A 26127-nucleotide genomic window follows, 5' to 3' on the forward strand; every position below is an offset into this window, starting at 1 on the left:
ATTACGTTTGCAGGACAGTACTCAGCTCAAACCCAACCCCTTTCTGACTATATATTACTCTTCCTACACACTTGACACTGAGAGACACTGTCCTTCAGTGTTACTACTCTGAAGATGCCTGCCACAGCTGCTGGCGAAACATCAGGAAAGAAAATTCCAAGACCACGGTTACACAGCCCGGATAACCTACAAGAACCAATGAACTCTGACCGTGAAAGCCTTCGACAATAATCTGTCTTTTCTGTTTAACATATTCGAAATAGCATTCCCAATTTTTTTGGAAGTCTTCAGTCGTCTTCTCTTTTATCAAACTGTAAAACGTCTGTCTTGTGAAGAAAGTGAAACAATAGTATACCGTATTGGAATGTATTATGGAAAACCTGAAACTGAATGCAATATTTTATAGTAGGATTTCCCACACACACACTTGCCTGATTTGGTTACTTGCAAATGTCTCTTATTTGATTCCTTTTGTTTTGTTTTAGGTTTTGATCACATTATATTGGCTGGGTAGAAAAGCGCACAGCAACCCGTATTATAATGGCCCACACCTTAATTTAAAAGCCTTTGAAAAATTATTAGGCCAAGCTTTGTCAAAGGTAAGACGTTTAAGTGTGGAAGAGCAATTTTTCTAACAAAGATAAAATGTTGTATGTACTTCCATATTCTGCATGACAACCTGTTCAGGGACTAGCTTTTTAGGTGGAACGTTTGGGTGGGGAACGGCTCGGGCAAGCCACGGCCTCTGCTTGTTCCACAGACTCTCATTGTTTTTGTGTTGGCAGCTGGAAGGTAGGGTTGCCAAGTCTGGGTTGGGAAATTCCTGGATATTTGGGGATAAAGTCTGGAGAGTGTGGGGTTTGGGAAGGGGAGGGACCTCAGCGGGGTATAACACCATAGAGTCCACCCGCCAAAGCAGCCATTTTCTCCAAGTGATGTGATCCCTGTTGTCTGGTGAGCAGCTGTTATTCTGGGAGATCTCCAGGCCCCACCTGGAGGTTGCCAACACTATAGGAAGGCTAGGTGGAGTTGGGTTTGGTCTGGGGACTTCCTGTGGCTGATCCTTTAGCATAATGGATTAGGCTTACTTGGTTCTCTTGTGTGTGTGTGTTAAGTGCTGTCAAGTTGCTTCCGACTCATGGCGACCCTATGACTCAGTGTCCTCCAAAATGTCCTATCTTTAACAGCCTTGCTCAGATCATGAAAACTGAGGGCCATGGCTTCCTTTATTGAGTCAATCCATCTCTTGTTGGGTCTTCCTCTTTTTTTGCTGCCCTCAACTTTTCCTAGCGTGATTATCTTTTTCAGTGACTCTTGTCTTCTCTTAATGTGACCAAAATATGATAGCCTCAGTTTAGTCATTTTAGCTTCTAGGGTCAGTTCAGGCTTGATTTGATCTATAACCCACTGATTTTTTTGGGGGGCAGTCCACAGTATCTGTAACCCTCTCCTCCAACACCACATTTCAAAGGAGTCTACTTAGTTACATTTTATTTTAAACTTTTAAGTGTAATATGTGAGTATGTATATTAAAAATATTCAGACTATAAAACAGAGAATACATTTGCATTAAATTCATTTTGCCAAAGGGCAAGCATCTGCTCATTAAAAACCCATATATTACCAAGTCAACTTCTGAAACATTTTTTTAAAAATACTTTGAACACAATTTGGTTAATTTTTTATCCCTGCAGGCTCTTGGAGAATCTAACAGCCCCAAGCGAAGTGGAAGGGATAGTGGGTACGGTGATATTTGGTACATTGAACGTAGTGACTCACTTTCTTCATCTGCCAGCCATAAGAGAGACGATTCGTTTGATAGCTTGGATTCATTTGGCTCAAGGTCTTCCGCCAGCCTTTCCTCGGACATAACTCTAAAAGGTTGCAGTGAAGGTATGTTCCTATCAAATCTTCAGCTAGCATTTTGTAGAGAAGTGAGCAGGAAAGAAAGCTATATTCGGATTAAACACTGCTGTTCATTGACTTATTTCGGCTCTCCCCCCACCCCAGCTTCAAAGAACCTTTCTGCAGAATATCTTCCTCTAAACAAATATTGACTGTCTAGCAACTGGTTGAAATACCAAGCTATAACCCACCGTTCTGCTCAGCTAACAGCCAGACACCATTTTAGAAGCATTTGCTTTTGGGATGGACTCATGGCCTCAATCATTTGTAGTTTGGCCCTAAGCAGGGGGCCTTCCTCCAGCAAAAAACAAACAAACACTTGTCAGCTCTAGGAAGGCTCCTTAGGACAGAGACAGCTCTGCACTTATCTGAGTGAAAAGCTAGGATACAAACTGTGTATCCCTCAGTAAGCAAACATGAAGACCTTTTTCTTATTCCTTGCTTTCTCTTATCCTTAGCAGTATTGTGTGTGTGTAGTACCGTCAAGTCGCAGCCGACTTATGGCGACCTCTTATAGGGTTTTCAAGGCAAGAGACTAACAGAGGTGGTTTGCCAGTGCCTTCCTCTAGCAGTATTAGGCAGAGGTTAAGTGTGAGGTCTACCAATTGAGAAGTTTCTAAATCATAGTTTAACCATACAGTCCCAGGGAATCCCATTTTTTAACTGTTCCCTCCCCGCCCCCCATTCAGTACAAGCAAGTGACTACAGGTTGAGTATCCCTTATCCAGACATTTGATATCTGGACCCAAAACCAGACTTTTTGAGCTGGCATGCTGGAATTACTCACAGGCCCTCAGCAGCACGCCGATTTGCTTTCTGATGGTTCAGTGTACACAAAATTATTAAAAATATTGTTTAAAATTACATTCAGGCTATGTATAAAGTGTATATGAAACAGATGAATTTTGTGTTTAGACTTGGGTCCCATCCCCAATGTATCTCATTATGTATATGTAAATATTCTAAAAATCTTTTTAAAAAGGTTCGAAATACAGACCACTTCTGGTCCCAAGCAGTCCGGATAAGGGATACTCAATCTGTATAACTCAACCTGTATATTATTTTTAATATGTAGAAGATCGTAAAACTGGCCATATTTTGTAGTATGTTTTTCATTGAGATACAAAGTGTTTTTACCTTGATGATAGAAGTATAGAGTTGTGTTTTACTGTACTCTGATCCAAGGTAATGAAAGATATATACAATCATTTCAGTATTTTCATTTAAAATATTTAAACCTCTCATAAAACATTGCTAAGGAGAATCACTTTGAGCCTGCATTCCACGTGGACGTGAGTGATTGTGACATTTCTCTGGCTGTGTTGAAGTTTCCAGGAGCAACAAATCCATTTTAATAAGCATGCTAGTGTTAACTGACGCTTTGTAATCTCTTCCCCGTGTCTTTATAACTTCTTTGTTTGCAATGACATTTTGAAAACTCGTTCTGGTATTGGACAATCAATTTTAGAAAATGGTCTACTGCAGAGATGAGGCTTTCTGATCATACCAGCTGTAGTAGTTCTAATAAGAAGCGTCACTTGATTATAAATGACTGGAGAGGAACATTTTATTTTGTTAGTAAGGTGGCGAAGAGAAGACAGTGATGTGAGGAATTTAATGCCACTGTGCAAACTAAAATCCAGTCCAGCAGCTCTTTTCTGCAACATCGTGGCAAGTTCCTAATAATAATGGTACTTTTGTTTGTAACCTCACAGATTGTATTCATACTGCGTTATCATAAACTGAAATGTCATTGTAAAATATGTCTTTTGTGCATCCTGTGTTTTTTTTTCCTTTAAAAGATTGTGAAAGCGACACAGACTCCGAAACGCGCGCCAGGATGCAAGATCCTAGTAAAGACGACATGTCCTACCGCAGGGTTTCCTTAATTGAACCCAAGCCTGCGGCGGAGTTCAATCGTTTCTTACCCAGCAAAACCAAACCACCAACATATATACCTGCTCCTTTGAGAAAGAAGAGGACCGAAAAGAATGAAGACAACCGGAGAAGCTGGGCGAGTCCTGTGTTTACTGAGCCAGACGGGACCTTCTCCAGGTACTAGTGTGATGCTTACGCTCCTTCAGTGGCCAGGGTTAATCTTGTTGCTATGAAGAAGCTCAGTGTAGAAGTAATGCGCCTTATGGAAATCTGAAGCATGCATGTGAGCACATGAACTCCTCCCATCCTCTTCACCCTTACCATGGCAGGGGTGACAACTGCTGAGGCTGCAGTATGGTCCCAGTCTCCTAACCATGGTTAGAAGGTGGAGAAAGTTACATTTTGCACCAGGCCAAATAAATCGTTTTTATTAAGTTCGAAACTCTTCTGTGGTTTTCAGGATGTTGGGGTTTAATGAAATGGACAGTTGGGGAATACTGTTTTGCCTCGTGCAGGGTGTTTTGGTTGCATTTGACTTCCGGGTTTAAGGTTATTAAAGTGATGAATAACTTATTACACACTCTTACCTCTCCTATGTACTTTATAACATAGATTTTGGTCCTTTTATTAGAATCAGGAGAATAAACCTCTTAATTGCCTTTTGCCAACAGTTCCACTTCTAGGTCTGGAAAAAAAACTATATAGTATGCTATGTAAAAGTTCATTTAAATCCAGTAGTACTTGTTCATATTTGTAGCTTTAGACCAGGGATGTCAAACATAAGGCCCGTGGGCTGGATCCGACTTGAGAGTTCTTATCTGGCCTGCGAGCCAGCCACCACCCCCTCCCCACTCTTGATCTGGGCTGGCAAGGCATGGCCTGGCCCGACCAAGCGACATTTATGTCATATCCGGCCCTCATAACAATTAAGTTCGACACCCCTGCTTTGGACTGATAACAGCTGTTCTAATACAAAATGATGATGCGTTAGATTGTTGTTTCGTGGATTCTATAACTTGCTTTTGGTTTATTCTGCAGTTGTAATGGAGCCGGTCGCGAGGCGTGTGATTTCATTCTGTTTGCTTTGTTCCCATTTGGGCTGATCTCAGCAGCTGAGGACAGAGCCCCCCTAGTTTTCTAATCAAAGTAAAATGGCACAGCAGAATGTGGCATGGCGCATCTAGGTTGCACACCGATCATCTGAAAGTGTGACGATTTGGAAGACCAGAAGGAAGCAGCCAAACACTGGCTATGGTTGACACTGCAAAATACAGGGCCTGGTTGAAAAAGAACCCCCCCACTGAGCTTTTCAGCACCTGAATTTCTTAATGCCCCACAAAGTGATCTGTCTAAATCTGATACTTCAAGATGCTGCCCATGTAACCCACCTGCTGTGTTCAGTTAACAAGGTCTGAGCTTTGCTCTGTTTCAATCCTGAGTGCTCCTGAGGACCCTACTTCCTTGCTAAAGGAAGCTCCCACTTCATTAAGCAAACTTCTGAATTTTTTTGCTACTGCTGGAAAGAGTGCTGCCAGAATTTCTGCTCAGCTTTTTCTTGTTCCAAAGGTTTGCCCCAAGGAACGACATAGGTAGGACTTAATATGGAACAACTTGGCTTCCCAGAACAAGTCCAAACACATTTTTCTAGTGACCTGTATATTTTCACACTGACATCTGAGAACACTTTCTTCTTCCAGATGGGATTTTGTCACTAAATACATGCTTATACGCTTATCTTAAATACATTTGTTTGAAGGTAAGGCCCATTGTTTTAATTGGGGCCTATTTGGTTTAATAAGTATAATGCACAATCTACTGAGCTCTTGCGCAGCTTCCATTAATTTCATTGGGGTTTGAACAGGAGAATTCCACTGTAGGTTATGCTCAACACATTTAGGATTACGATGTATGCGTGTCAAGGTCTGAGCTTTAATTCTGTAGATCTAAATAATTTGTTCCTGAGCTCCCTAAAAGCTTTTCTGTAAATAATCCATTGAAAACCAAGGCCCAGATAGTCATAGAATCATCGAGTTGGAAGGGGCCATACAGGCCATCTAGTCCAACCCCCTGCTTAATGCAGGATCAGCCTAGAGCATCCCTGACAGTCCAGGTTAGCTTGACCTCATCAGATCTTGGAAGATGAGCAGGGTTGGCCCTGGTTAGTACTTGGATAGGAGACCACCGAGGAAGTCCAGGGCCTCTACACAGAGGCAGGCAGTAGCAAGCTACCTCTGAAAGTCTCTTGTCTTGAAAACCCTGTAGGGTCACCATAAGTCAACAGCAACTTACTGGGGGGGGGGGGACATAGAAAAACCAGAATTTCTACATCTTTATAAGTAACCTCAGTTTTCATAATCAAATTCTTAACATTTTGTGTTGGCCAAAGGCAACATAATCCGCCTACTGACACTGTTACAGAGTTTCCAGACTGGAAAGTTAATTTTCTTCATTCAAAAGAGCTTGTGATTTTGTAGCCCAAAATGTTTCTTGTGTACAGGGCGGCACGTTTGGTTCTTAAAAAGTATAACTTGACTGGATATTTTGTGCAGTAACCCGAGGAGAGCTTTGCAGCGAGAGATGGAATTCAGGTCAACAACAGCTAACGTCCTTTCAGACTTCTCCAGCTATTTCGATGAAGAGGAGGAAGAAAAGACAATGGGCACCCCAGACATAGAAACAGATGACCTTTATGTTCGCAAAATAAATGCTGCAGTGTCAAACACAAAAGATTCTTCTCATAAGTTTCTTCCCAAGACGTGGACTCCAGGCGAAGAATTACATTGGAAAAAAGCTGACAGAATATCTTTTTCCAAAAAATGGTATATGGATATTCAAGGATTCAGGTTTGTCACTTCTTTGGAAGTCAGAACCAGATTTTAATTTTTGTATAGAAATATATATATATATTTTTAAACTGGCTCAGATCAAAGAAGTATTTTTTTAAAGGGAGTGTGTTAAAAACTTCTTGGTCTGCCATTTGGGGAAGTTGAAACTTGAATAGCGTTTCAAGTAATCTTGGCACGCTATCTTTCCCACACTTATTTTCAGCATTGTGTATTGAAATAGATAATTTGTATGTGATTTTTACAGCAGCACTTAGGCGTTCTTTGACTTTCCCCCCTGCCTGTTCTCCAACTTTTGTGCTACTTTGCAGTATAAAAACAGATTCTGAAGAGCACATTGCTGAAGTCCAACCACGCAACATCACCTGTGGTAGTTTGGATAACACTTGCAGAGGAGACCCAGACTTCATTAACCAAGCAGCAGAATATGCTGCACAACCACAGGCTGCGGAAAGAAGCATTAGCGTCTCTTCTGACCTCCCAAGGTTGCTACAACTGCATGATGTGTGCTATTCTGTCTGTGGGGAAAGCTCTGTTTGCTAAATGTTAAAACGAACAATAAGCGACGTGGAAGCTGCTTTTAACGTTCTACGCGTTGCCCGTACATAGCCAGCTTACCAAATTCACACGACTAAAAGAAACGGGATCGTCTTTTTTGTTGTGTTGCCTGTGCTCCCTTGCGTATTTCCTGCGATGGCTGGTGTGTGTCTGTCACTGGTGCTGTTCTGGAATAAAGTCGTTGTTCGTAAAGACATTGGAATGTAAGCCCAGCCATGTGTTAATGTTGCAGTGTGCGCCCTTTTCAGTCCCAGAGATTGAAGTTTCAAGCCTTAGAGAACTACAGTATCAGGAACAGGCTTCCCCCAACACTGTAGTTTTCCACATCACACCTTTATTTGTTGAGCATTGAGAAGCATTTGGTTTTGCATGGCTTTTACCTACCGTCTGAAATGGTGCAATTTGGAACCAGAATTACCACTTCTGTGAGAGGTTTCTGAATTTACCAGTTAATACAGCTCTAATTTTTTTGTATGTGTGTTTTTTCTTATATCTCAGTCAGTTTTTATTTCTCCGGGCCCTGCAAAAATATTCTGATGACTACCTGTCCTCCGAAACTAGGACCAAAATTGATCCTGCTTCTGGCCCTAGGCTCATAACATGCAGAAAAACCAATTACGTTAGGCCTGGATATGACCAAAGGGACTCTGAAAACGGAGACTTCTATCCAGATTTGGAGAATGATGATTTGTTTGTTCGTAAGACTGGCGCGTTCCATTTGAATCCGGTAGTTCTCCAAAATTTTGAGTATCTTAGGAAGTCCTATAAGCGAGGCCCTCATTTAGAAGGGGAAATAGTTCTGCAGCCCAGAGATGGTGAACCTGTAATACCAGATTTAGAAAAAGATGACCTGACAGTCCGCAAAGTTCAGCTACAGAACAGAGCTGTGCCCTTGTCGGGTGCCCCAGATCGATACCAGCCTGCTCTTTTTCCGGATCCTTGGAGTCTCCCACCAGAAATCCAGGCCAAGTTTCTTTGCTTGCTTGAGAAGAAGACAGCCTCAATGAATGAAAGTGGTGGAAACATCTTACTGCCCTCTTCGCGCCGAAAAAAGGACGATATGCTGACCCGCAAGATAGAACTTCTCAAAGTGGGCCTTAACGTGCAGCCAATCAGCTTCTCCCCAGGAACGTGCAACAAAGACGATCTAGAAAAATGGGAGGCTATCAGAGAGGCCAGCAAAATCAAGCACAAGAAACGGCAGATGGTGGAAAGGTCAGCTCGTGGCCTTGCATGGATTGAGCTTGTGTCTAAGAGTACTTGAGAAATGTGGGTTGTTATGAAGAAAGGCAGCATCTCGTATTCCGCTCTGCATGTCTTGGTGTGAAACTTCAACCTGTTTGGCTTTTTGTGTTCATCATCTTGTAAGTCCTTGTGTTGGTTACCAAAGTCGTCAACAGTACAGATGTTCCATTTCAGAGGTTACAGGACTTGTTCGATCACTGGACTAACGCAACTCCCCCTCCTGAACTGTCCAACTTTTGTTCCAGTAAAGGACCAGGAGAGATCTGTTGCTCTTTGTGATAACAGAAACAAGGCAGTCAGTTACTACTTAGCACCTGTCTGTAGACATTTATGGAAATATGCACGCTTTGAGTACTGGAGTGCTTCGCTAACAATGAAAACTCTGTTCTCGCCCGTGACCTTTTCTCTAGAACCTTCTTATGAAAATATAAAGCTCTTAAAGCCATCATGTTGATAGACATGCCTGTGGATGAGGAGGAGGTACAGGGGAAATAATTGTTTCTACAAACATCTCAGAGCCCTTTTGGAACGTGCGAGGTGTTCAGGCGCACCTTGTAGCTTCTCTTTCTGGGAGTAACTATTGTTTGTCAGAAGCCAGAGGCTGCTTATCCGTCATGAGGGATGGGAGCCTTTGGAAAGGGACACCGAAACGCACTGTGCAGCTTTTTTGGGAGAAGGGGGCTTTGACTTTAAGGCAAATTTGTCCCAATCTGTGTTTTTTCCCTCCCTCTTCAATTTTGTGATCAAATTAAAGGCCTTGCTAGATTTCTTGCTGTCACCGGGATTAACAAGAGACCCGTTTTTCTGCTTCTTAGTAGTTTAGTAACCTGACATGTTTCTGAATTCTCCCTTTCCTGCAGTTAGGTCAGGAAGGACTCACAACTCGAACGAATTTGGTAAATTAGTAACGTTTCCATTTGTTTTAATTTTTAGCCCCATCTATCCTGGAGGCTGAGAGCTTGCACTGAAACGTTGTTTTTTTTAATGATGCCACTAAAACTTTAACAGGTAACGCTGCCCCACTCCAATTTAAATCCTGCGCTGAAAGGTAGCCCCAGTGTGGGAGGATTTCTACAGCCTTTTCAGAAGGTTCTTGGACCGTAGTGAGCATAAGGTGTCGATGTTGACAGCGTCTGTCTTCACGAAGAGACAATCCTTGGTCATACCTTATGAGGTTTCTTGTGTTTGCCTGGTAAAGTGTTCGTTTCTCATCTCGAAATAGCCTCATCCGTTTCGCTCCACTCAAGGCATTCGTTCGGTCTTCCATAAACACTGTGTATGTTTTGCTAGTTGTGTAGTTCTGAAGAACCCATTGTGCATGCTTCATTGGAAACATTTGTGAACATTTGTGGTTCTGAATTTGTTTGATCATATATTGAAGCTTAACACAGTTAACAAAATGTAAGGAATGATAAGTGCACTTAAAATTCGGGTAGCATGAGGCCTCATTTGGATCCTCTATGGCTGCTTCCCCCAACCTTCCTTGGTGATGGATTCCTTGCTTGTTAACTATCCCTCTCTAATTGGCTTCTTTTCCTACATGCCAAGAATGTTACACATAGGTTATGAACAGGATTGTGGCCCTAATGTTTTGTTTTCTGACTGTTTTGAAGGGCTATCATAGGAACATCTAAATTGTGAATGAATGTTTGAGGCTTTAATGTGTTAAGCTTCTGATACGTCTATGTGTTTGACAGTATTTTTGTGTTTGACAGATACATACACTCACACCAGCTGAAATTAGGAAGTGGTATTTGTGCTTGTTGAGGCTGTTACTTCAAATGGTTCTTCTAAACCATATCCATAAGAACATGAGTCTTGCTGGATCAGATCAGTGGTGCATCTAGTCCAGTAGAAGCAGTGGGAGGGGGTCATTCAGGCATCTAGTCCAGCATCCAGTGGTCCATCTAGTCCAGCATACTGTCTAGCACAGTGGCCAACCAGTTCTTCTGGAGGGACAACAACAGGGCATAGAGGCTGAGGCCTTCGTAAGAACATAAGAAGAGCCCTGCTGGAGGCCGAGGCCTTCCCCTGATGTTGGCTCCTGGTATTCAGAGGTTGACTGCCTCCGAACATGGAGCTTTCCTTTAGTCACCATGGCTAGTGGCCACTGATAGTCCTATCCTCCATGAATCTGTCTAATTCCCTTTTAAATATGTCAGTGCCTGTGGCCATCACTACATCCTCTGGCAGCGAATTCCAATTTTAATCACTCACTTTGTAAAGAATTATTTCCTTTTGTATGTCCTGAATCTACTGCGCATCTGCTTCAGTGGGTGCCCTTGAGTTCCACTATTTTGGGAGAGGGAGAAAAATTTCTCTTTGTCAACTCTTTACACCCCGTGCATAAATCTATAAACCTCTATGATGTCCCCCCTTAGTCACCTGTTTTCTAGATTGAAAAGTCCCAGACTCTCTTCAGTCTTTCCTCATAAGTATCTGAAATTTCAGAGGGTAATGGAGACCTCATAGTATTTGCTCCTTCAGCAGTTCAATACTCATTGTTTTAGTTATCCTGTGTTTCAGTGTTGCCTTGATTTACATTTGATGAAAATGGAATGGGTAATATGACCTTGTTTCTGGTTTTCTGATTTCCTAGGCTGTTTCAAAAGCTTTCTGATGAGCATGGGTAAGTTTCATGGCGAAAGAACGCAAACGTACCGGACCGTAGAACGGATTAACACCCCCCCCCCCAGCTTGTGCATTCATTGCGGCGGCTGAAAACTTGGCGCTCTAGGCGATTGGTGCATGCTGCTTTAATACTTCTGCGCTTGGCTGGTTTGCGTAGCAGTTTCGGCGCTTGGTTTGGAAGGCGCTTTCACTGACAAAAGGGTTGCACGTATGATAAAAGAGGACCGCTGTTTCCTGGTTTCTTAACGTTTCTCTGTTGCTGATGCCTGGCTCGCGGAGTCCTTCAAACAGAGCATCTGAATCTAGCTCATACAGTTTTTCATGGCTAGCTCTTTGCACTGGACAGCAGCTGGCGACCGTGTGCCAGAGATGCTAACAGTGAACGGTTTTGCTGCCGTGACAACGTATGCCTAAGTATGGGAGGCATCTGCGGCTGTGCCAGTGAAGTGTTACAAACCATGGTTCCAGTATGGCAGCTTTCTGTACTTGTCCACAAGTATCGTAGGTTATAATTATTACTAATTACTTTCTGTGGGAGCCCCGTGGCGCAGAGTGCTAAGCTGCAGTACTGCAGTCCAAGCTCTGCTCACGTGAGACCTGAGTTCGATCCCAACGGAAGTTGGTTTCAGGTAGCGGGCTCAAGGTTGACTCAACCTTCCATCCTTCCGAGGTCGGTAAAACGAGTACCCAGCTTGCTGGGGGTAAAGGGAAGATGACTGGGGAAGGCACTGGCAAACCATCCCGTAAACAAAGTCTGCCTAGGAAACGTCGGGATGTGACATCACCCCATGGGTCAGGAATGACCCGGTGCTTGCACAGGGGACCTTTACCTTTAATTACTTTCTGTATTTATAGTCTGCCTTCTTCACTGAGACCCAAAGTGGGTTACGCGGTACAAATCAATAACAGGCCATACACAAAGCAACTGTTAAGGGGACAGGACATTTTTCTCCAGGCCTGTTGGCAACTAGAGGAGGCCTCTGGCCATTTGCTATAGACGGTGCTGTCATGTCAGATGCATGCGGGAATTACCTTTGGGAGGCTGAATGTTGCACTCTATAGTAGATTAGCCTGTGCACGTGCATTTTATGACTTTTCCCACTCTTGTGTAATGTGCCTTGTGCATTTTTGGCAATGTCTTTTTGAAATGGATCAGGCTTTGTGATAAGGGTTTTGCAGAACTCCATATTAAGTGGTGCTAACGCTGCCAAAATCAGCAAGGGTTTTAAAACATATTGAAAAATCAAGTTGGGAGTTTCTGTTTCTTAAAGACGGTTAATCCTAAACAGTGTTGGTTTCTGCGTTGGTTGTTTTAAGCACATCCATCACTAAGTTATTCGTTGACTTCCTCAGAAATGTAGTCATAGGAAGGTTTTTACTTGGTTTCTTTAAAATATTAATTAGAATTTTTAATAAACTGTTTTAAAAAACCCATAAATACACTTACCTTTCTTGTGGCCCCCAGTGTTCAGATGAAGGATAGAGAAACCAATTATGGAAGCTAGGAGGAATCAGCCAGAGGATGGACAAGGCTTGTGTATTTCATATGCTTAATGAACTACTCAAAGTGTGTTCCCTGAGGAGTACCACTCAGCTGAATGAGACCTACTCTTTATCAAGTTTGCTTAGGATTGCACCCATTATCTGTGTCACTGTTGAGATCAGTCTCGTTCTCCATCTACCAAGTCAGAAAATGAAGGAAGAAGAAAAGAAATCTTGGAAGTTGTATGTTGTGGTGCAGTGGTAAACCTTGCTGATTTAAAGTGTTGGGGGTGAAAAGGCAGTCTATTCCATTCATATATATATTTTTAAAAAACATGTATATTTCTTTAAAACTTTGTCCTGGACATCAGGTGTTTCTTGCAAAATCGGCTCTATCATTTTGCCTATTAGGAAATTGTTGCTAGCAGACAGCTACATGATACCTCCAAAGGAAAGTTAATTTTCATTTATCGTTTCCTGTACTCCGGGAGAGGTTTTCTAATTCCGGTAACTTTGTACGCTGGCCCATGTTCCGTACTGCATTACAAAGTTTCCCCTGCTCTTTTCTTGGAGAATTATCTCTCTTGAACAGCTAATGAAACGTAGCAAAAAGTTGTTTTTCAATAGAACTGTTTTATAATTTGATGAAATGCAATTGTCTTTGGTTAGGGTTCGTATTGGGTCCAAATGTCCAATGCAAGACACAGCATTTAATTGTGTGTGTGTTTGCAGGAGCTGTGGCAGTGTAGAGTTGTATCATCATGACACTTACCAATGTCAAACTCCACTGGGATTTATGGTAAAATCAATCTAGGGTAATTTCTTATCCCCCAAAGCAACACATATCTTTTTCTTCCTGTGTCCATGACAACGTAAAGTTTGGAAATACATGGCTGGAATAGGATCTGCATTGTGCATAGGCAGTGCTGGTCTCAGACTAGTGGCATTCCTGATGTAAATGCTACTGCAGTATGTTCCATATAGGTCCCTGAAAGATGCTTACATTAATTTTCTTCTAGCACTATGCCCATGATAGCGTTGCCAAGCTCCAGGTGGGGCCTGGAGATCTGGCATTACAACTGATCTCCAGACTATAGAGATCAGTTCCCCTGGAGAAACTGGCTGCTTTGGAGAGTGGACTCTATGGCATTATATCCTGCGGAAGTCACTCCCCTTCCCCAAACCCCACCCTCCCCAGGCTTCACCCTCAAAATCTCCAGGTGTTTCCCAACTCATAGTTGGCAACCCTAATGATGACACAACTTCAGGTGTACAGAATTGGGAGAGAGATCTTTTTAATAATGGCTCCCAAAAAGCTTCTAGAAATGGATTGTATTGCCTATTCTGTTTTGATATCATACTTGACAGTTGAATATAAACTCCAGCTCCTCCACACAGTTTATTTTTCTTCCCAGTCTCTTGTTGTTTGTGGTACAATTCCATTATTTCTTACTAGATAGTTCATCTCCCTCTCCAAAGAACTGTTACCTTACCTAAAGGCAAAGTGGAAATGTTAAAATAACGGTGTCTCCTCTTAGGAGTAAATCCTTGAATGACGTCAGTGCTGAAGAGCTCCAAACAATCCGGCAGGTGCGTTACGAAGAACTACAGAGAATAAGGTCTCAGCTACAAGAGCAAGACCAACAGTGGCAAGATGTAAGTAATTGAAGGTAAAGTGTGCCATCGAGTCACAACTGACTCATGGCGACGCCATGAAATTCCACCTCATGGGGTTTTCAGGGCAAGAGTTGAGCAGAGATGGTTTGCCATTGCCCTCTGCATAACAACCCTAGTCTTCCGTGGTGGTGACCCATCCAAGTACTGACCCTACTCAGCTTCCAAGCCCTGACGAGATCGGTCTAGTCCGGGCTATTATAGAAGGTGCCCATATCTTCTGTTCTGTAACAGAGTGTGTAAGTAAACTCAGAGGACTGCTAAAGTCAAAGCATTTCCTAGCCCTTGTATCAGCAGATGAAGTGCACGCCATTGCTTTGCTGCTCTACTGTCTTAAGATACGGAGGCAAGTGAAGAGTATGGTTTCTGAGAAGTCCTTTGTGACTGCATTTTATTGCTCTCTGTTTCTGACATGGGGTTGGGCAAAGGAGCTATATAATAGAAGGCCTCTTTTTTGGTCATTCTGAGAAATACTCCGAACTTTGTAGAATGTATAAATGTCCTATGAAGACGATCTCTTGGCAGTTGCTTGTTGACTCTCTGAAATTCAGCTTCCATTTCAGTGGTTATGTTTTTGGCTGTTAGATGCTAGGGACAATGAAACAGTAGACATTGTGCCTGGCTGCCGTGCTTATCCACTTCCTCAAGATGTTTGTCTACCTTTTGTAAGAGGAGAACTGTGTGTTGCCTTTCCAAACATGTGCTTTAAATAGTATGAATACCAGGGGGAGGATAGGGGGCTTGAATGGGAAGATTAATGGGTGGCCAGGAGAGATACCCCACATTGTTTCCTCTCAGCTGGGCTTCTTTAGAGTATTGTGGTCCTCTAGGGGCGAGGGAGAGAAGGCTAGAAAATGGCTTCTGGTGGAAATTTGTGGGGGAAATGTTATCCTTGTTCTACCTGCTGATTCTCCACTACCAGACCAGTCCCTTCCGTTTTCCTTACAAGGAGAAAATGGGGTCAGGAACCTTGCTTCCTTATGATGCCTAGTTCCTTCCACCATTAGATAAATCCTTGTTTTCGTTTGGCATGGGGCAGTTAGGACCATGTGAATTGTTTCCAGGGGTTAAATGCCCTCTAGGACCATACCCACTTGACTGAATACCCTGCTAGGCGGGCTTACAATCGTTTGTCTCTCCCCTGGGGGCAAGGCAAACACCCTTCTCCTGGTTAGTGTGTAGAGAGGGAAGTTCTTCAGGCAAGTTAAATACTTAAATATGAAAAATGTGTTTGCCAGTACGTCATCTGTGGGTGTAGCTCTCCCAGTCTATCCTTCAGTAGCTATGTTGGCTAGGATAATGGCATCTTAAGGGTCAAAAACTTTGATTCATTGACTTTCCCTGGGAAACCTACTGGTAGAATGTTGCGTATCTTCACCCAGCTGGTTTCCCTGGAATAGAGATAGCTCGTTCTTTGGATATTCTCATGAAATTGTCTCTGATGCAGCGACTTGGTTGTTTATCTAAAGGCTTACAATAACCCATTGATGGGACCAGATTTGCTCTATCGGAATCACTGTTATACATAATTAATTTTTGTTAGTATTAAATCATGAAGTCTTAAGTCATAAAGACTGCTTGGTCCACTATTTCCCCCTCAAAGGGCTATATCAAGAGCTCCCTGGTACTGCATAGGGTTATCTTAAGCCATTTACGTGAAAACTTCCTTTATAGTCTGCCTTTCTCAATGATACTCGAAGCAGATTGCAACTAAAAATAATGCAGTAAGAACAATATAATGCATGCAGCTTACAAAACTGCATCTAAAACACAGTATAATACTAGGGTTGCCAAACTCCAGGTGATGACTGGAGGTCTCCCACTTTTATCTCCAGGTGATTGAGATCAGTTCAAATACCTGGAGTTTTTGGGGTGGAGCCTGAGGAGGACGGGGTTTGGGGAGGGGAGGGACTTCTGTGCCATGGAGTCCAATTGCCAAAGCGGCCATTTTCTCCAGGTGAACTGATCGCTATTGGCTGGAGATCAGTTGAAATAGCAGGAGATTTCCAGCTAGTACCTGGAGGTTGGCAACCCTAACCACAGACCAGTCTAAGTTGATAGTTTATTCCAGAGATTCCTTGGGGGTATTTTCCCCCAAGACCTCTCTTTATTTCTATGACCTTTGTCTTTGCTTGCTAAAACATGCTCTTTTTAAAATGAGGAATTCAGAATTCTTGATTGGAAAGTGACATTTGCCTGGTGATTGTTATTATCCAAAATGGTCACAAATGTCTGGTCACTTAAGCAAACTATCTTACAAACTTCAATTATCTTACACAGCTATGTCAGGAAACACGGGAGATCTCCAGCTAGTACCTGGAGGTTGACAACCCTACCCCTGCCCAACATCATTTTCTTAAGGTTCTGGAGTAGGACAACTATGCTCCCTCCCTCAAAGGTTTTAAATTTGGATACCAAATTTGCCTATATGGCAGTGTTGGGTTGGGCCTCCATTGAGACATCACAATTCAGAGGACAGCCTAAAACACTGAGCAATATTCATCTTGAAGCAGGCAAAAATATTCTGAGTTATTAGGATATAATCAGTCGTTTCTGTTCTTGTTTGCCTGAACAAAAATGTTCTTAAAATTCCATGTAATTGCTGCTATGAAGGGTTTAGAAAAAATATTTCCAGTGTAACTGGGTTTTTTTAAGGGCGTAATATACTTTTCTTTTACGAAATCTTTGTTGCTTAACTTTTGATTGTCCAGCATATGGCTGGCCTCTTCAGCTTCTGGGAAATCAGTTGCTTTCCAGTTCTTTGAGAGCGAATTTTGTTAGGAGGATACTTGAGAACGCAGGAACTCTAGACATGTAAAGCGAAATTAGGGCACCCGAGCTTCCAGTCGGAATGAGCAGTCTCGGATAGGTAACAGGATATCCGGCCATTCAGAAGAGTAGCTCTCTTACAGATAACTGCAGAAAAATGTATTGCGTGTTCATGTGATTTACGTTAGGATTTGGCAAAATGGAAGAGCCGGCGCAAGAGTTACAATACTGATTTGCAAAAGAAAAAGGAAGAGAGAGAAGAGATGGAGCGGCTGTCTTCTGTGAGTTCCGAGAGACGCGGAAAATCGTTGAAACAAATGCAGAAAGACAGGTAATGCTCTCAAAATTGCGATTAGCATTTTTAGTAAGTTCTAAGCATGTTTACTTGGAAATCAGCCTCAGAGAGTTCAAATGTCTTACTCTGCTAGAAGTATCCTTAAGAATTGGAGCCTCCAGCACTCAGAAGCAAATGCAGCACTTTCATTGCTCAACCAATTTAAATTACTTTTTCTTTTAACGCAGAACATTTAAAACGTTCTCTGCTAATAAAAATTATTTGCATTGTACTGTGATTACCTTCATGGAACTTTTCAAAAGGTGCAATGCTTTAATAAGGCTTTAATAAAGCAATGTTGAAGAATAGGTTACTTTTTTAGGTCAGGGTTTTTCTTCAGACTCCAATGATTAAAAGAGTTTGTTTAATTTATGTCCAGACTGAAAACCTATTTCAGCTCATTATCAAGTAAGTATGCTTGAGATCAGAGCATTTATGCTTTCCGTTCAATAGTCTTAGTGGCAGGTGTCTTGGGTTTCTTATTGAATTTTATGTTCACATTTAACTGCTTCTGGCAGAAATAACACAGGTGTTTGGTGGAATTTTTTTTTCTTGTTTAACTAGTTCTGGTAAAAATAGCAGAGGCATTTACTTGCTTTATAAAACAATATGACAAAGCTCACATCTGGCTGTTACCGTCTCTGTCTATAATCCCTCTGTGTTCCTAGTGGAATCTGGGACAAAGGCAAGCCTTTCTTAAGAGGTAAAAAATAAACACCATGCCTGCTTCAGGTGTTTAGGACAGCTGAAATTCTTGCTGTTTTAAATTAGGGTCCATATTGAGACGTCTCTCCGTTTTGCATTTAAGCCTTTTGTTTGAAAAAGCTCTCATTGATCTGCAGTACGAAAGCTGTGTTTGTTAGTCATCACGTCAAATATTCACCCTTGGGAAATTTTCTAAAACTTGCCCGAGGGAAACAGGTCATTCTTTGGCAACATTTCGTATGCTGAAAATATGCATGGGTCTTATTTGTATGAAAGGAGAGAGAGAGAGAGAGAGATGAAAGCCCTGAACCAGGAGTGTAAGGATTAAGACTGAACAATAACCAGAAAGCCCGCAGGTTTTTCAGACTCTGCTTTAGAATGGATTGAATCGATGTTTCCTAGCCCAGCTGTTTCTGTAGGTCACTGACACGCAACGATGTTTTCCTTTGGCCCCTAGAGAGGACAGGGATCAGGGGCTGTACCAAGGTGGTAGCCAGCAGAGAACAAGGCAGAGGTATTTGTCAAACGACAATGTGTTCAGCGAGGAGGAAATGGCTTCCAGGCCTGCGAAAGATCAGTTTGATGCAAACGGCACTGCCGCCTACTTGCCGAAGAGCGAAGAAAACGGCAAAGAGATTGATCGAAAAACAGAGACCGTCGACGCAAGAGTTGAGACCAGCCACACAAGAGTTGAAACTCCAGCTCCACCTAAAAGCGTGGTGGAAGAAAAGAGCCAACCCTCTTTTTCGGCTTACTATTCAGTCAGCGCACCAGTTGCGTCAGCTCGGGTTTCAGCTTCCCTCCCGAGAACTTACACGAAAACTGATACTGCCAGGCTAACATCCGTGGTTACGCCAAGACCTTTCGGTGTCCATTCAAGAGGAATCTCATCGCTTCCCAGGTCCTTCACGGTAAAAAACTTTCATCTTAAGTTGTTTGTGGGTCACCATTTCTAGCTGTAGCTCAAGAGTTTCCACCTTCTCTGTAGGATTAAAAAGAAAAAAAATATTGCATAAGGCTGGGTCCCCAACCTTTCTGACCCTGTGGGCACCTTTGTAATTTTGACACGGTGTGATGGGCGCAGCCACAAAACGGCTGCCGCAAAATAGCTTCTGCAGGAGGTGGAGCAAGCCGCAAAATGGCTGGAGCAAGCCACAAAATGGCTGCTGTGGCCTACCTTCAGTCACACAATGAAGATCCTTGTGCTGTGGTGGCAGCTGCTGCCAAAGCAACATTTTTACAAATTTGCACAGCCAGTCAAATCTCCAGGGGCCAGGCAGAAGCCTTGCTGGGCAAAAGCCTTACTTGGCCCTGGCCACTTTCTTAAAAGCACTTGGTGGGTGCCAGGCGCCACGGTGCCTACATTGGGGGCACCTGGCATAAGATATAAACAAACCTTTCCAATGCTTAAAATAGATGTTTCTTGACTGATGAATACATTTTAAATCACTCACACTACAGTGTTGACATAAACATAAAAGAACAATAACAAAAGCTGTTGAAGAATACAAAGATTATAAATAGCTTCTGTGGTATTATTTGAGGGGGTATGCAATTATTTCTTGTGCTGCTTCAACATTGTTACATTATACTATCCCAAACCATGACTTTTAAAGGGTTTGTTCACTTAATGGCACTGCTGTATTGCAGTGTTTGTGGGCTATTCTTTTTGAGATGGCTCTGATAATCCTCATTTTATAAAATGCATTAATAGGGAGTCTACTAAGCAGTGTGTGTTAGGTCTAGATCAGGGATGTCAAATTTACGTCCCGGGGCCCGTATCCAGCCTCTTGAGAGCTCTTATCTGGCTTGCGAGCCAGCCACCCCGCCTCCACTCTCGATCTAGGCTGGTGAGACATGGCCCGGCTCGACCAAGTCATATGTCATATCAGGCCCTTGTAACAAATGAGTTCGACACCCCTGGTCTAGATAAAACATGAAGTCGGCGAGCGTTTAAAACTATCTAGCGCTCTGCCCAATTTAGAAAAATGCCTTTAAATAAACAACAACTTGTGTTTCTTCTAGATGGACGATGCCCCAAAGTATAATGGAGAAGTAGACGCATCCAAGAGAGCTCAACGTACATTCACCGGCAATTCATTTTCTAAAGCGGAAGCTGGTCAAAGCCCGTCTCTGAATGACCTAAGAAGCACAGAGGAGGACAAGTCTAGGACAAGAGACTTGCTTGCAGAGAATACTTCGGCTGCCTTCCAACCTGTGGATATCGATCACCTTGGCCCTAAATCAGAGCAAGACATAGTTACAGCTGTATCTTCAGGAGTAGAAGAGAGAAGTCTTCAAGAGCTGGAGGCGTCAATAGTGCAAGTGAGTATGGAACGATCTAATCCTTCTGTTTAGCTCTTCGTTCAGTGGCAGCTTGTTTTGGCTAGAACTCTTCAAGGAAAATGGGCCTTATGGAAGAGAGTGAGGCAGTTTGAATAGGGAGATGGAAATTGTCTCGATATCAGAAATCTAGCAAGTACCAGCCAAAATGGTGTAGTGGTTAAGAGTGGTGGTTTGGAGCGATGGACTCTGATCTAGAGAACCCTGTTTGATTCCCCACTCCTCCACATGAGCGGTGGACTCTAATCTGGTGAACCGGATTGGTTTCCCCACTCCTCCATGTGAAACCAGCTGAGTGACCTTGGGCTAGTCACACTCTCAGCCCCACCTACCTCACAGGGTGTCTGTTGTGGGGAGGGGAAGGGAAGGTGATTGTAAGCCAGTTTGATTCGTCCTTAAGTGGTAGAGAAAGTCAGCATAGAAAAACCAACTCTTCTTCTTCTTCTCCTCCTCCAAAAATGGAACATGGAAGGGTGGCTACCCTGATGCCTCAAAGTATTCCCCTTTATGAAATCCAAAAATTACTTAGGTCTTGCAGTTTTAGCTCTTGAAATGAAACAGTGGTCCAACAGATCTTTTCAAGACATACTGTCTCCAACCTGGGCCTAAACTTGTTTTCTGGTTCATAATGGAATTCAGAGATTCTGAGAACAATGTAAAAAAAAAACGCCACCAACATGGCCTTGCTTGAAATCAGCATTTTTGTTCAGTGCATGCTGTCTTTGGATCACCTGGAAGTCTAGTTTGCAATTCAAAGGAAGCAGTGTTGAGAGCTGTTCCGCATCTATGTAGCGACTGCATTTGGCAATCTGTCTTGGCTGAGAAGCTGCTGATCAGCATGCATCATTGCTGTGCCCCGGGTCATCATGGGGTGTCACGTTTAAAAGTTGTATATTGTTAATTCTGCAGCTGTTGCCAGTTCTGGCATTCATTGGTTCTCAGCTTTCCTCCTCTTTCCCCCATGCTCTTCACAGGCAGGAGCCTTACCTTTATGAGGGTCAGATTCATTTGAACTTTTTAGGCTTTGGACCTCCAAACTATTAGACTAACAGAACAATCCTATGCAACTTACTCATGTCTAAGGGTACAGTTTTCAGTGGGTGAAAACGCTTGGTCGCTTTATCCTCCTTTAATCCCTGTTTTAGCCAGGATCGAATGCACATTAGGCAAAACGCATGCGTTCGATCCTGGCTGAATCCTGGCTGAAACAGGGATTAAAGGAGGATAAAGTGACCATGCGTTTTTGCCCAGTGAGTTCAGGCTGGAGTAACTCAGTTTAAGATTACAGCAAGTGTACTCACCCAGTGTAGTAAGTATGAAATTGACCAAGGTTTTGAGAGGCGAACCAAGCCTTTGTAAATTTCATTCATTTCAAGAAAGGCTGTGGCCCTGAACATCTGATTCTAATGTACTAAATCTTGCTCTGCTCCTTTATTTCGTTGTCCAAGCCTGTCCGTGAATTTTAAGACAAGTCTGTTTCATAATTTTAAAGCAATCATACACCATGAGGTCATGATCCAATGATGGTGTGAATATTTTCATGGGAGGAAAATATCAGGAGAGGCAAATGCAATTGCTGATTTGTGTGGTGGCATAATTACGGCTTCTCCCACTGCGGAAGAGATAAGCCACTCTTAAAACTGAGCAGGGGGCTTATCTCTTCAGCTCTGGGAATTGCTACATCCACAGTATCATTTCAGAGCTCGAGCTGTGCACCTGACTCTTCCAAGCACACAGTTTTTCATTAGTTTGTGTTACAGAAGCGGTTTAACTCCTGTTAGGAGCTAATCTTGCCGTAGGGTTTCAGAAGATGCTATCGGGAGCTGCTTGCTCTTCCCATCTTTCTCCAGTTACGAATGTCAACAAAGGAGGTTGTCAGCAGCCAGTGGCTTCAATGCCATTGTTATCTTTGAGAAGTTTATGGCAGCGCACTTGAGGACGGCTTAGTGAACAGCATTCCTTGCATTCTTAGCGGTATTGTTGATGGTATGGCAAGGAAATGTTAGATGGGGAGATCTCTTCTACTGAAACCACTTTCCCATCCAATTTGCTAAACTTCTTGGTGTGACTTAATGCAGTTTTTCACTAGTTTGGGTTGCAGCCTCAATTTTTCTTTCCCGACTTCAACTGTAATGTTTTCTTAAAAGTATCTGTTATTAACAAACATTTACCGCTTCCATTGTAACTAGATTTCCTGTCAATTTAAGTGACCCATTTTTAAAATGGTTTGAATTGCAGTCTGCATTTGCTGATTGTTGCTCTATGTCCCGCTTTTTTGGGGGGAGGGGAGTGGGATATAAAACAAACAAATAAATAAATCTACATGATTCTCCCTCCCCTTCTTCTTACTTTCCATCTACTTTAATTAGGGTCCCTGGTTGCTCTTCCCTGCTATGGACCTGTGGCGTTATATAGATGCCAATTTGTTTTGTCGAGAATTTCATGGTTATGTTTTAACTGGATCTATATGTTATATGTGTCTGTTCTGGGTTTTAATTAACGTTAGCCGTTCTGAGCCGGGCTTCGGCCAGGACATAGGGGGGGGGGTACAAATGCAATAAATAAATAATGTTTCTTGCAAAATACTATTTTTTGACGTTATGGTCATAATGTGGGAAGCCAGAAGGGAGACTTCCAGACTAAGCTTATTTTGTGCTTCTAGGCAGCTGGGCCAACCACTAAAATAGATACAGGAGTGAATAAAGAAGGGAAGCATCTGGTAGTGTCTGAACTCTAATGCACATCTCCATGACTAGGGGATGCTCAGACTCTAGCAATGACTCATCGGTGCCTAGCCAAGCTTCTGACTCCTTCACCCCACACCACCCGAGGAGGATTGAATGTTCTTTCACAATAAAAACCTCCCTGCTGATGGAAAGCTGGGAGAAAGTATCCCCAGCCTTTGGTCATAGAGCTGGCTTTCTATTTATAAGGATTTTTTTTTAAACATAGGAAACATTCCAAAAACATCCACCTGTAATCTGTCTCATTTTATCACCTCAGTTCTTTACCACCTCACTCCCACCTCATTATCTTGCATGAATAAATAGAGCATTATTCTCTGGTGTCGGAATGGCTTTATCGTCCTCTCTTGCCCTCCTTCCTATCATAATCAGATTAGCTGGGCTCATAGCAATCCAGCACCGCACAGGAATCAAGGTTTCTCCATTCACAAATGTTTGGTTTAAGCCAGCTGTTGAAAGTTAATTTGACCTTTATGACACTTTTTTTGTTTTGCTAACAAGTCGTAGCCAATTTATGGTGACTCTGTAGGGGCTTTCAAGGCAAGAGATGTTCAGAGCCAGCGGGGTGTTAAGAGCGGCGGACTCTAATCTGGAGAACTGTGTTTGATTCCCCGCTCTTCCACATGAGCTGCGGGACGCTAATCTGGAGGACTGGGTTTGATTCCCCTCTCCTCCACATGAAGCCTCCTGAGTGACCTTGGGCCAGTCAGTTCTCTCAGAACTCTCTCAGCCCCACCTACCCCACAGGTTGTTTGTTGTGGGGAGGGGAAGGGAATTGTAAGCCGCCTTGAGACTCCTTAAAGGTAGAGAAAAGTGGGGTATAAAAACCAACTCTTTCTTTTTTCAGAGGTGGTTTGCCATTGCCTGCCTCTGCGTAAAAAACCCTAGACTTCCTTGGTGGTCTCCCATCCAACCAGGGCTGACCCTGCTTAGCTTCCAAAATCTGACAAGATCAGGCTAGCCTGGGCTATCCAGGTCAGGGCCATACTACCTTACTACCTTTCTATTATGTTAAAATCTGCGGTTAGAGCAGTAGTAGTAAAGGTGGAGTTGTATATTCTATCCACTCATATATATGTGAGCTATGTAAATTCTTGATTTCCCATAGTTGAGTAGAGAATCTGGAGTGGAAACTCTTGATAACCTCCAAAGAGTTCTGCTGGATCAGACTGAAGGGTCCTCAGTAAACTCTCTTTCTCTAAATTTTGTTCTGCAGGCTGCATTTCTATCACACAAAGAAATTGTTGCTTGTAGATCAGCATAAGTAAGCAAAGCAGCTACTGGATTATTGATAAGAGTTGAATACAGGGTAATAGCTCTTTTGTTCCTTATGAGCCTCTGGGAGGTAGAAATTTGAGCCTGATTTCACTTGAGTGCACTAAATAACACCCCAGAGCTTAGAACTGTTTGCTTACGCAGGCGAAAAAGGTAACTCAGTTTTAATTTTGCGGGAATTTTTAAAGCAAATGAAAGAAGGAGAGGGTACGTGTCTTTAACATGGATCGACTTTTTAAAAATAGTCTCTCCAACCCTCATCTTTAATGCCGTCTTCCTTTAAGCTCTTACTGTTTCGATTTGAAGTCCTAGCCTGTGTTGTTGTGACCTGGTTGATGTTATTGGTGGTTTCCACATGGGGATGGCCTTGTCTGTTTCCCCCATTGCTGGTGTGGCTGCGTGGTGTAGTGGTTAAGAGTGGTGGACTCTAATCTGGAGAACCGGGTTCAGTTCCCCACTCCTCCACATGAAGCCTGCTGGGTGACCTTGGGCTAGTCACAGTATAGTTATATCAATATGATATGCTGACATGTGTACTAGGTTCCCAGCTTTCATTTTCAAAAAGTCTCTTGCCCTTTTTGCTGCAGAGATATAAGGAGAAAGTCATATCTCTGCAACAGAAAGAGATAGAGACTTACTTTCTTTAAAAAAATGAAAGCTGGGAATTGAAAGAACCTGGTCTGTGACAGCCACCTGGTACACAGGTTGGCATATCGTTACATCAGTTTGGCAGTGCTGTGCAGGTTTATAGTTTTTAACATATTTGTAGGGTTTCCAGGTCCTTATTCACCACTGGCGGGAGGTTTTTTGGGGCAGAGCCTGAGGAGGGTGGGGTTTGGAGATGGGAGGGACTTCAATGCCATAGAGTCCAATTACCAAAGCGGCCATTTTCTCCAGGTGAATGGATCTCTATTGGCTGGAGATCAGTTGTAATAGCAGGAGATCTCCAGCTAGTACCTGAAGGTTGGCAGTCCTACATATTTGCTTGTTAGTCATCCTGAACAAAAGAGAGGTATAATCTTTCAATAAATACATTTGTAAGTGTGGATGTGAGTAGCATATAGGGGGAGGTATTATCTTCTCTCTGAGTATGTGTTTCAAAATAGGGGATACAGAAGTACACCCTAAAGTCCCCTAAAATAGGGGATGCAGAAGTACACCCTAAAGCTGTTGCAATTTTGCAGTAATCAGCTGAAATTTGACATACTTGTATTCAGAAGTATACAGAAGTGTGTTCATCTTAGTCAAGGAGAGCAATCCAAAATGACCCCTGTTGGTCGAAGGGTAGCTTCTAACATAACTGGGAAAGAACCTACAATGAGACAGGCCTCCAGGTTGGATCAGATGAGAGATTTTATCAACAAAGGCTTTCCCCATTTTCAGCTCTTTCTAGTAATCAAGGTGCCTCGGACTATATGTGTTCTATATCCAGTGGACTTTACTTAGGACTGCCAACCTCCAACTAGCTGGAGATCTGCTGTTACAACTCATCTCCAGCTGATAGAGATCAGTTCCCCTGGAGAAAATGGCTGCTTTGGCAATTGGACTCTATGGCATTGAAGTCCCTCCCCTCCCCAAATCCTTCCCTCCTCAGGCTCCACCCCAAAAACCTCCCGCTGGTGGCAAAAAGGGACCTGGCAACCCTAACTTTACTCGTAAAAACAATTCTATGTTTTGTGTGCAGATTTTTTATGAGTAAATACAGCTTGCCCTCTGCAAACACTGATGTATTCCTGGCTGC

The 26127-nt window shown here is 42.8% G+C and overlaps 1 protein-coding gene across 1 annotated transcript in view; it reads left to right on the top strand.

Moving 5' to 3' along the window:
- LMO7 (LIM domain 7) overlaps nucleotides 1-26127 on the top strand; it is a 112015-nt gene that overhangs the window by 53715 nt on the left and 32173 nt on the right. The window contains exons 5-15 of the mRNA XM_056861866.1: nucleotides 486-599; nucleotides 1695-1893; nucleotides 3708-3960; nucleotides 6333-6626; nucleotides 6938-7111; nucleotides 7683-8399; nucleotides 11029-11058; nucleotides 14081-14198; nucleotides 17174-17316; nucleotides 18482-18935; nucleotides 20050-20349. Of these exons, the coding sequence (XP_056717844.1) occupies nucleotides 3746-3960; nucleotides 6333-6626; nucleotides 6938-7111; nucleotides 7683-8399; nucleotides 11029-11058; nucleotides 14081-14198; nucleotides 17174-17316; nucleotides 18482-18935; nucleotides 20050-20349 (2445 nt within the window). The 5' untranslated portion in view covers nucleotides 486-599; nucleotides 1695-1893; nucleotides 3708-3745. The remainder of the gene's footprint in view (nucleotides 1-485; nucleotides 600-1694; nucleotides 1894-3707; nucleotides 3961-6332; nucleotides 6627-6937; nucleotides 7112-7682; nucleotides 8400-11028; nucleotides 11059-14080; nucleotides 14199-17173; nucleotides 17317-18481; nucleotides 18936-20049; nucleotides 20350-26127) is intronic.

Source organism: Euleptes europaea, chromosome 16 (genome assembly GCF_029931775.1).
Source record: "Euleptes europaea isolate rEulEur1 chromosome 16, rEulEur1.hap1, whole genome shotgun sequence".
Classification (NCBI taxonomy): domain Eukaryota; kingdom Metazoa; phylum Chordata; class Lepidosauria; order Squamata; family Sphaerodactylidae; genus Euleptes; species Euleptes europaea.